This window comes from Myodes glareolus, chromosome 14 (assembly GCF_982192425.1).
Source record: "Myodes glareolus chromosome 14, mMyoGla1.1, whole genome shotgun sequence".
Taxonomy (NCBI): Eukaryota; Metazoa; Chordata; class Mammalia; order Rodentia; family Cricetidae; genus Myodes; species Myodes glareolus.
This window is the reverse complement of record NC_142039.1, coordinates 67176132-67187820: the sequence shown is the minus strand read 5'-3', so window position 1 is coordinate 67187820 and position 11689 is coordinate 67176132. Positions and strand designations below refer to the sequence as shown.

Sequence of the window (11689 nt, the reverse complement as noted above, 5' to 3'; positions counted from 1 at the left end):
TTTTCTCTGAAACCACTAGTGTTTTGTAGACATTGTGGACACAACAAAGTAGTATTGTAGTATTAAGTAGGGATTTTCTGTTCACTTGAATCCAGACAACTGTCTGGGAAAAACAGAATACCAAAAGCTGAAATTGACCCTAGATTAAATATCACCAGTAATCGCATCATTTGGAACTTAATATTTCTTTTTCAAGTATGTTTATTTCTTCCAGGGGTAAAATTATTAAAGTCAAGTCAAATTAATTTCAACAAGTGGTAAATGCAACATACAAACTTTATTTAACAAAGTAACAGATAAAGTAAAACAGGCACTACTTATATTAAGAAAAAAAACTACAAGAAAATTTATCTTTAACAACTTAAAATAACCTACTTGCAGTTGCATTTAACTGAGCTCTGTTGCTGTGAAGAATACAGCTCATGCGCAGGTATGGATGAGAGATTTGTACATTTTCAAGTATTCACTGAATACTACCTTATATACACATATACATTTAATTTCAAAAAGATTAGGTGATCCCAGCTGTACTTCATTTTTGTTCTTTTGGAAGAGGTCGTCTAAAGAGAAGAATGTGCGGTTCTGTGGAAAGGAAATATTTATCATTAAGTTGCGTGTCAACAATCAGTCACTATTTGAAGTGTTTAAAATAAATTTGTCTTAATATTTATTAAACACAGACAAACTATCTTATACTAGCATTGCTCCACTATTTTAATCTTTAGCCCACTAAGGGGAGATGGTTTCTACCTGTAAAATGTCATTTCCAGCGAAAAGAGAAATGTTATCTCTTTGGGAAAAGGACATCTCATTCAAAGTGACTACTGGATCTCATGCTAATGTAATTCAAGTACAAAGATCCAATCCCATCACACCAAACAAACCACCAGAAAGAAGGGTTGGTTGAGCAGTGGTAGTATGCGCCCTTAATCCCAGGACTTGGGAGGCAGAGAGGCTGGCCTGGTCTACAAGAGCTAGTTCTAACACAGGTCCCAAAACTAGAGAAACCCTGTCTTGAAAAACAAAACAAAAACCCAAAAACAACAAAATCAAGGTGCGGTGGTATATACCTGCATTCCCTGCATTTAGCTTAGAAAGGCTGGAGTTCCAGTACAAGCTTGAACTTCTGTAGGAAACTTTAATCTCTAAAGATAATTAAACCAGGAGAGTCCACACACCTCCCTATTCAGTGTGAGGAAGGCCAGGAATCTATAGTTAAAGTCCTTCCACTGCTTTTATAATGGAGAATCTTCCAACTCTTAAATATGTGTCATAATCCTTAGAGAGTTTTAACACGGACTAAAGAGTTTAACAAAACTATTTTTCTTTACGACATAAAAAGATAGCTTTAGTTTTATTGGTTTTAGTAGTATGTCTTCAAATCTTGTTCCCAGCATTAGTCCTTAATTGATACTTCCAAACTAGAACTTGACACCACAAAGCTTCAGTCTAGTTTACTACTTAATGCCTAGAAAACTTTTAGTTAATACCATATAGTGGAATAAGATCCTTATATGTACGCTACAGGGAGAATGTGCTTATATGCCCATCTCATTTAAATTTAATATTGTAGATAATTCCCTTAAAAGGGCTACAAACAAATCACATGTAATTTCATCAATTTCTGTATGTGCACAGAAGTGCACAGAAAACACTTGTTTTATGCCGAATAAGTCACTTTTACAGGTAGACAAAACAGCATTATCCAGGGAATAAGGAAGCAGTCATTTATAAAAATAGTTGAGCTTCTCAGTTACTTTTGACTAACGGAGAATGTTGAGTTTTTAAAGTTGACCCTTGACAACTAGTTGTCTTTAGCTGGTACTTTAGAGCAAAGCTTACCGGGTTCATGGATCATGTAATGCACCCAACCGAGACTCTGTTGGACACCAAGTCTCCTCCATTCCTCTTCAGACATCAGGTGAGTTTTCGGTACTTGTTTGGAGAGTTCTCTAGGTAACATGACATGCCTGTTAAAAACAATTCAGCCAAAGATTAGTGCCGTGTCTTTCCTATCATTATTACTCTATACCTTTTGAGATACTTAAAACTTAGGGTTTGTCCTTGAAACAAACTCATTTCTCTAAAGCAACTCTAGATATTTGGTATCAATCTTGGGTATTCTCTACAATCTATACTTCTGGGCTTTTGAGGGATTATGTTCAAGTATTAGGCTAATAGTAAGCTGCACAGAAATGAAAGGTGTTTTATCCTTTAGGGCTAACAGCATATTTGCCATTGAGTCATCTTCCAGGAATAGAGTCACTCTCTCCTACAGCTTCTTTTGGTCATGAAACAATTCTTGGTCTAAAAAACATAGGCAGAAAATATTAAAGTACCGAAAAGTATACTCAAAGAGGAAGATCATACCAAAGTAAAGAATATACCCATTCTCCTATTTGATAGACTGATGATAAAGACAGAGGCAATTATAGAAGTGAGTTAGTTGCACAGGAATGAGTGAGGAAGGAGCCTAGGACCTGGATTAGTTACCACTTCAACCTGGGATTACTAAACTTTTAATAAAGGAGAGAGAAGAATGTACAAATGAAAAAATATAGTTAATGTGTTTTGTGTTACTCAATACTAGATCTGTAGTAGATACAAATTCTTGTATATATTCCATAGTTTGCTTTATGCTTCAGAATAAAAGCAAAAATTCTAACTGTAAATATTCATGACTGTGGAACTTCATATAGACCTTTAGTTTCTCAGTAAATTACTTGAAGCATTTCCAGAACATTGGGTAGGCATATAAAAGTCTTTAATACCAAACCATATGAACACAAAGCAATTTTTCCTCATGTGGAAAACCCACAATCTTTTTTCTTGTTAGTAGATTTAACATATAATTTAATGAACAATAAGCTAATCTTAATCAGTAATGTAAAAGTATTATATTTGGAATATGATTAAGACTTATCAGTCACCACATCTACCACCAGCTATTTCATGGGGGTGGAGGGTGGGTTTGCATTCTACTATCGGGCAGGTTGGCCTCCAACCCCCCCCATCTTTTTCCTTAGGCTTCCAAGTACTACAATTATAGACCTGCATACAACATCTAGCCAGTTTGTTTCTTTCTAATGAATTGACCATTCGATTTCCAAATTTCTGAAATGGCCAACAGACCATAGAAAGACATTTCTTTAGGCTCCTGTTTGAAACCAACAGTTCCAGCAAACTGATGGCCTTGATTCAGGGCCAAAACAAATATGACTTTAACAAATATATATACAAACAAATCTGTACCTTTGCCTGAATAGAGCATTTAATTATCATAAAGCATCTCTTTCTAAAACCCTAAGCGTTAGCCTCATTTTACCCTTTCATTTTACCCTTTCGTAGATTTATACAAATTTAGCAATTCTTTGACCAATATAAGTCTGAGATGACGGAGATGCAAGTGCAAATTCAGGTCTGTATTTTTGGACATGAGATAGCACAATTCATAACCCTTTCTAAGCACCAAATTGTCCACAACATAAACTTTAGGCTGTGGCTTATTATTTGAGTGCAAATAATCCCGGAAACCACTTTAACATAAATGATTACAAAATTATGCTTCTGCACACTCCCCAAACATTTCCAGACAACTTTGTAAATATTCTTAAGTCATGCCAATTACCACCCACTCTTGAAATACTGCTTAATATTTGTTATTGTTATTAGATGCTACAGATCATAGTGGAAGCAAGGATTGCCAAATTTCAGAGCACCTTGTAGCTATTAAGATTGTACAAAATACCACATGATCTTATATTTCCATTGGTAGCTTCAAAAGGCAAATGTGATGCTTGCCTATTTTTACAGGCACTACAGCAATGTACTTAACTTCCACTATGTCATGCCAACAGGTTGCATTTCACCAGGGGTTACTGTAATGTAAATTTTCTTTTTCTTTCTTTTCTTTTTTTTTTTTTTTGAAGACAGGGTTTTTCTGTGTAGCTTGAGGCTGTGCTGGAACTCGCTTTGTAGACCAGGCTAACCTTGAATACAGATCCACCTGCCTCTGGAATGCTGATTAAAGGCGTGGGATTAAAGGAATGGGATTAAAGGCGTGTGCTACTACCACCTGGCAATAATGTAAATTTTTGTAGTGTCAAACCCACATGATGACTGACTATATCTTATTACTGACCACATGTAGGGCTATTTCCAAAACCCAGTTTTAGTTTGAATACAAAAGGTGTCACATACTACCACTTTATAAAGAGTATACCCAGAGAAATCCTCAATTTTCCTTCTGTAAAGACCGATTCCCATGCTGGGCATGGTGGTATACATCTTTACTCCTAGGACTTGGGAGGCAGATGCAGCCAGATCTGTCTACACAGCGATTTCCAGGACAACTGGGGCTTTAGAGACCATCTTTGTGGGGGGGGGGAGCTCCCAGGTATTAGGGAAGGAGGTGGAGCCTACTCTTTGTTCATAATAACCATCCATGACAAAAATAAGTTTCTACTCGACACAGTCCTATACACCAGCTGTCCTAGACTCACCTCTAATCCCTCCTGCTCTGTAAAACTGGTGAACTAAGCTCAGACCAGGTGTGGTGACACACCCATAATCCAGCCACTGAGAAGGCTGAGGCAGAATGGCAAGCTTGAAAAGCCCCCTAATGAGGACCTGGTTTCAAAATAAAATCTGAGCTCTCGATTCCATTTCTAATACAGCAGTGGCTAATAGACTATCTCCTCATTCATACGGTAACAAATTACTTCAGACAAGCCAGCAGTTGCTTCCAAACACAACACATACAACTGACTGCCCAAGTTTAAAAACTATCTCGCCCTGGCAATATGTCCTAAAGAAATGTACACTAGCCCATAAATATTTATGCTAAACACTTGGAATTATTTGCAAATTAGAACGGCAGTACAATCATTTTCTGCTGATTGTTGAACATCCAAGCTGGACTCGGTGTGACTATAACCACCGAACATTATGCCAACTTATATTAATTTTTTTATAGTTAAGAAAAACCCCACAAGCTTTCCTAGTTAAAAACGAATAATCAAGTTCAAGCATTGCCAAATTGTAAAACAGACTAGATAAAGATTTCCGGCTGTCAAGATTTTTACACTAAACGCGTGAGAATTTGGGGGGGGGCGGGATCCACTCTCTTAAAAAGTGTTTTATTCCTCAAACAGCACGCTGGGAGACTAACCGAAAAGAGCAGCAAACAGAAAACATGGTCCCTGTTTGGCCAGAGGCGGCATAGGCTTTACCATCAGGATAGCTTGACTGCATCCCAGAATGCAACGCTCCAGTCCCAACCCAGGAGCCGGCGGCGGAAAGGCCTTGGAAACCACACCCCAGGGCAGCACGAACACAATAACGCTAACTGTAGCCGTCCTACTTTCCATAACCCATTTGCTTATTGCACTAACGTAGGTACTACTTCCTAGAGCACCTCAGGGTTCAAACCGTAAACTCCCTCAAAAGTCCCGAACAAGGCTAAAAAAAAAAGTACACTAGCAGTTGAGCATAACTGGAAGGATTTTAAAAAAAAAAAAACCCTTCCCAGGGCAACCTCGAGTTTTCAACTTCATCTTGAAGCTCTTTGATAACGCCCCGAGCGTCACCCCAACAGACCCTCGCAAATTCCCATCGGTGCACCCCCCGGTACTTCCCCTCCGGGCCCGGCCGGGCGGGCGCCGTGTGCGGTCGTCAGCTCCCGGTTGAGGCGCTGCCGAACCACCAGACTCCCCAGCGCCTGCAAACCCCGGAGAACGCGACACAATGCGCGGCTTGCCCGGACGGACGGAGGCCTCTACGGGACCCCGAGTCCCTACCACCGGGTCTGACCTCCCGGCCGGTCCTCCTCCGCAGACGCTGCTCACCGGTATTCGTAATGCTCGTCGAAGTACTTGTCCGAGTAGTAGATTTGCTTGTGGGCCATCCTGCCGGCGCGCGATGAGGAGAGAGGGAGCAGGAAACGAGGCGCACAGAGCTCCACGTCCGCCTACGGCCGGCGCAACGACTCGAATGAGGCCAACGACCGCAGGCCCAACGCTCTGGATTTGAATCCGACAGCCCGCCGCCGATTGGACGGAGTCACCGACCAATCACGCTCCACGCAGCCCGCGAGGCCAGGCAACGAATCAGAGACCTGCTCGAGGCTACGGGGGCGGGAGGAAGGATTGGACGGCGCTGCGGTGACGAGCGCCGGGAGAGCTCTAGAGTTACGAAAGAAGGGCGGAGCCGAGTCGTTAGGGTCCACACGGCGCGTGCGCAGTGGTTTAGACCAGGCCGTTGGCCGGGGGGTGAGGAGTGGGCGGTGAGGCTCCGCGGGTTTTGGGCTCGAGGCGGGGCTGGAGCACCACCTGCGCGGCGGCCGGGGATTGCGGCTCCTGGGGTCGGCGGACAGGGAAGAAGGTGTCGCCTTAGAGGCCACTCCTGCTCGCCCTGCCCCGCGCGCGGAAGTGAGCGGGCACACTCGGTCCCCCGCCTCGGCCGCTGCCCCTAGCAGGGAGAGCCCAGGTGTGGAGGGTTCTGAGCGGAAGGTGCCTCCGCTGCCCCTCGTAGCGACGCTAATTACTGTCCGTTGCTAGCTAGTTCCACCTTGAAAAGATGTGCTCGTGTAAAAGAAAGTTATCGGGAGAAAACCTGCCAAGATGTTCGGAGATATTTGACGGAGCAGGTTGTGAATAAACCATCATTTTCTGCAATGAGCACGTGTCGATTTTTCTGTTCAGTTTTATGCGAATTGTTGCAGCACCATGCGGGGTGGGGGTGGGGCAGAAGGAGGCGTCCCGAGCCCCCGACCTCTCTCAGTTGCTCTGGTGGGGCTGCAGAGTGAACAACTCTACCCTTGGCAGCTGGGCGTGGTGGTCCACGCCTTTAATCCCTGCCATCTCCAAGACCAACCCAAAGTCTTTAACGGGTTCTAGGGCTACAGAGTGTGACCCTGTCCAAAACAAACACGGAAGTCTACCTAGGATAGGTAGCCTTGTGATTGCAAATTGATTACGGTGTTGAAGGATGATCAGGTGCCTGCGTAGCCGTTGTAACCAGTTTTCCTTACTTCACTTGGCTCCCACTTAAAAAACAAGGGCTTCTGACGCCTTCACTACTTAGAAGTTACTGTTGGGTGATGGCGCTCGCCGTTAGTCCCTGCTCTCGGGAGGTAGAGGCAGGAAGATCTCTGTGAGTTCGAAGCCAAAACAAAGAAAATAAAGTTACTGTTGGCACTATAGTAAAAAAGGTGCTAATTGCCTCCCTACACTATCCCGTGGGATAACAGGCCGAATTAAAATTTCAATATGGGGCGGGGCGGTGGTGCGCACGCCTTGAGCCTTTAATCCCCAGCACTCGGGAGCCAGCTGGCGGGTCTCTGTGAGTTCAAGGCCAGCCTGGAGCCAGCTGGCGGGTCTCTGTGAGTTCAAGGCCAGCCTGGTCTACCAGAGCTAGCTAGTTTCCGGATAGACTCCAAAGCTACAGAGAAAACCCCAACAAATAAATAAATAAATACATAATACATACATAAATAAATAACAAAAAAGAAAAAGATGAGGAGGATGTAAACATACACTTTGTTGTAAGGCAAATATCCTTAAGGTCTGAGTGTCTTGTTCTGAGAGGTCTTAATTACTATCTGGAAGTAACTTGCTTCCCCAAGTAGTCTCTACTGACTGAATCTTTTAGGTTTCTTACCCATCATTTACTACACATTTGCCTACTTGTTTCCCTGTCTGCACTATTTACTCTCCATGCAACGAATGCAGATAGCATATTTATTGTATTCATTACCCATGTCTAGAGCATAGCAGATATAACATAACATAGAGCATAACATAACACCTCGTGCATGGTGAATATGCAATAATGAACCATTAAAAAAAAAAAGTCGGGCGGCAGAGGCAGGTGGATCTCTTTGAGTTTGAGACCAGCCTGGTCTACAAAGTGAGTTCCAGGACAGTCAGGACTGTTACACAGAGAAAAAACCTGTCTCAAAAGAGAGAGAGAAAAAAAAGAATAAACTTTAAATAAACCGTCAGCATAGGAATATATTCCTAAGTAGGCATAATGATGTACCCTGATGATAAAGATGTGAAGAAACTCTTCAAGGCAATAAAGTCAATAGAATCTGGGAAAGAGAAGCTTTATAAGGGATGTCTGTTGAGAGTTCAAGTCTCCCTGGGTTACATAATACCAGCCAGCCATGATTACTTAATGAGATTGTGTTCTCAAGAAACAAATGAGGTATTTTTCAAATACAGAGTAGTGTGATCCACTTCTCTATACCAATGACTCAGGTTTAGCAATTAATATTTTACTAATGTTTTATCCGCCCCTTCCCTCCCAGTTCCCTCCTATCTCCCCCCCCACCCCTTTTGGAGCAGAGTCTAACTAGTCTAGGTTGGCCTTGAACTCATGTTTCTCCTGACCAGTTCTGAGTTACAGTCAAGTACCACTGTGCCCCGCTTGAAGAAACACACACACACACACACACACACACACACACACACCATTATCACTTAAGAAATTTGAAATGTTTAAGTACTATATGCTAAAAATCAGGGACAGCCAATATATTTTTAACAATATCACCATGTAATTTACCACATAAATACTATAAAGCAAAAAGGAAATATCTTAATAGGTGCAAAAAATAATAAAATTCACATACTTATAATTCGAACAATAAATCTGCAAGGCGCTAATACTATTCAGAAATTTAAAGAAGGGGGAAAGCTTGTTAATTGCCAAGAGTATCCATAAAAATATTAGCATAATCCTTATGGAGAAACATTAGAAGTATTCCCTTAAATTTTTTTTATTAGCGTTGTCAACAGCAGAAAGTGTAGTTGGACACTGTAGACAGCGCATCCCCAGTCCCTTTCAGTGCAATCGCGGGGGCCTCCTTCTGTGTCCTTGAGATTCACCACAGTAACCAATTTCAGGATGAGAACACGTACCTGAAGAGAGTCACATGTGGGTGTGACTGCCTTAACCCAGTAGAGTGGTCAAAATAAACACTTGACTTCTGAGGCTAGTCCTTAGAGGTACGCCAGCTTCTATCTTTCTCCTCTTGGGGGGCTTTCATCGGGAAGACACATAGGGAACTAGTTTGATTAGCCTTTGATTGGTAGCAGCACAAACCAAGAGAAATGAAGCAGTGGCCCAATTCTGTGAGGACCTGAGTTCAAATCTCCACCCAGGTAAAAGTCAGGTGTGGCCACGCACAGCTGCAACCCAGCACTGTAGGAGGAAGGGAGGAGTGGAGACAGGAGGATTGCTGAGGCTTGCTTGCCTCCAATCTAGTACCAAGTTCGTAGAGAGACCTTGTCTCAAAGGAATAAGGCCAAGAATAACTGAGCAGGACACTCAGCATTCTCCTTTGGTCCCCATATAAACATTAACCCCCCTTTCCCCCGCCTCCACGCATACACACGCACGTGCACACACACATTTTTAAGACTGGAAAGACGGGCCCCTGGGTTAAGTTGTTTGCTCCCTAAGCCCCACAACCTGAGTTCAGACCAAAGAACCCAAATGGTAGGAAGTTGTGATCAACTCCACGAAGGTGTTCTCTGCCCTTCCCTTAGGCCATAGCACGGAGCTCCTCCTGATAGGCAAATGTAAATAAATAAAAATCATTAAAGCTCTTCCTGTGTGCGTCTTCACGGAGTTCTGTGACCTTCGGATCATCAGTGTGACAGACAGCCGACTTGTTTTTGTGGAGTCGACTGCTGTTGTTTGGTACGTGGTTGTTACTTACACAAAGTGATGGCTTCGTCGTCTTTTCCTACCTGTGCCTCGTGCCTGCTGCTTCACTCGCCTTCACGTTGCCTATACTTGTGAGACCCAGCCTCCTTAGCGAGACACAATTTTAAGATACATGGTAGGTTTAACTTGGATAAATTCATACCGTTTAACTTCAAACTACGTTTGCTTTGTTGTACTTCCCCCTTCTCTAACTCTGGCATAAATCTACACTGGCCTTATAAAATGAATTACACTGTTTTTCTCCTTTTTTAGTATTCAGACCAACTTGCTTAGAATGTGGTTTATGTAGTTCAATTTTTTTTCTTTTTTTTTTCTTTTCTTTCTTTTCTTTCTTTCTTTTTTTTTTGCCTTCCTGGAACTTTGTGAACGAACTTCCTAAGTGTTTGAATTAAAGGCGTGCACCACCACACCTAGCTACACTGAGAATCTCATCCCTAGGAGAAAAAGCCAAAATAATAAATGCCAGCCAAATGGGGGCGTGGCTTGCCAGGGTTGTATACACAGATGCTAGTAATATAAATTAGTGAGCCTCTGTCGAAATCAATACGGTAGTTCCTCAAAAAGCTAAAATTAGAATTGGTCTATGATGCAGCTGAATCCTGCTGGCTATACACCTGATGGACTAATGTAGCACACGGCAGAGGTGCCTCACATTTTGTGGCACACCATTCACAACAACCAAGGTGTGGGACCAAACTAGGTGTCCAAAGTGTGTGTGTGTGTGTGTGTGTGTGTGTGTGTGCGCGCGCGCGCGCGCGCTAAATTTTACTCACTATAAGCAATGAAACTATGTCATTTACTAGAAAATGGATGAAACTCGGGACCACATTAATTAAAATGAGGCAGCCAGAAAGACACAAGTCTGTCTCTTAGTTGGAATCTAGATGTCTTTAAAAGATAAGAATGCACACATGTGTAATATGCAAGTAGAAACGAAACTGCTTGGGAGGAAGAGGAGGACTTAGGGGCACAAGAAAAGTGATGAGGAATTGAAAGGAACAAATTACACACTACACATTGTGAAAATATCAAAATGATACCTATTATTCTATGTACTAAATTAAAGAATGAAAATCGTTTCTCAAAAGATACTTCCCAAAGGGTTATAGAGGTGCATGCCTGTAATCCCAGCACCCCAGAAGCTGATGAAGGAAGTAGGTAGGCAATGAATATCTATCAAGGGTACTAAAGATATCCCAGAATAATTTGGCCCTGGATCAACCCTGTACAATCACAAAATTCTAAACAGTCAGTTAGCCCAGTTAGCCTTGTAGAATCTTCAATGTCGGCATCATTTTTTTTCTGTCTCAGAGTTTGAGTGAGTTAGTGTGTGTGTGCGTGTGGCGGGGGGGGGGGGAATCTGGGGTTTGAACCTAGGGCCTGGTACATGCTACCTAGGCACACGATCCCTAAGCTGAGGTTCTCGTCCTGATACTGTTAGGTATTTAGGGGGTGCAGTTTTTGTACACTACTCACCATCCATGGTTTCATAGGGGTTTTCTGGAACTCACCTCACACCTGACCTAAACAGGTGTATCTGGAAAAGTTTGTCGTCATGACTGTCACTTTGTCCTGGGGGGGTCGCCGAAGGAGGCAGAGGCCAATGCCAAAACTAACAAAGCATTTCCTTCTCATTCTGGTCAGTTGGAAGTCAGATGCCAGGGACTGTGGGTGCAAAGCAGCAATCATCCTTCAAATTATGACTCTTGGGCTCATATGACTATTAGGGTACCACACCTTCTGGTGGCAGCCCAGAGCAGAGGCAATCAAGGGAGGAGACTGCTTTTGCCCTGCTTGTCCTCACTCTCATTGCCTTGTTCGCCAATCCTGTTGCTGAGACATTCCTTTACTGACCTTAGAACCTACTTCTTCAGGATCCCAACGTAGGCTGAAGACCGGCAGCTCTCAAGGGATTCCTCAGGACTCTAGAGCCAGGTCAGTGCTCTGAGACATG

General features: G+C 42.9%; 1 protein-coding gene and 1 non-coding gene across 2 annotated transcripts; both read right to left on the bottom strand.

Annotated features, from left to right (window-relative positions):
• Window positions 1-258: 258 nt before the first annotated feature.
• On the bottom strand, window positions 259-6004 carry Cks2 (CDC28 protein kinase regulatory subunit 2). The gene is made up of 3 exons (XM_048447897.3): window positions 5847-6004; window positions 1843-1970; window positions 259-582 (listed from the first exon to the last, which is right to left on the bottom strand). The coding sequence occupies exons 1-3, from the start codon at window positions 5903-5905 to the stop codon at window positions 533-535; spliced, it is 237 nt and encodes a 78-aa protein (XP_048303854.2). The 5' UTR covers window positions 5906-6004; the 3' UTR covers window positions 259-532.
• LOC125409109 (small nucleolar RNA SNORA2/SNORA34 family) lies at window positions 3072-3208 on the bottom strand. Its single transcript, XR_007234689.1, has one exon. It is a non-coding gene; the product is annotated as a small nucleolar RNA SNORA2/SNORA34 family (small nucleolar RNA).
• Window positions 6005-11689: the final 5685 nt, after the last annotated feature.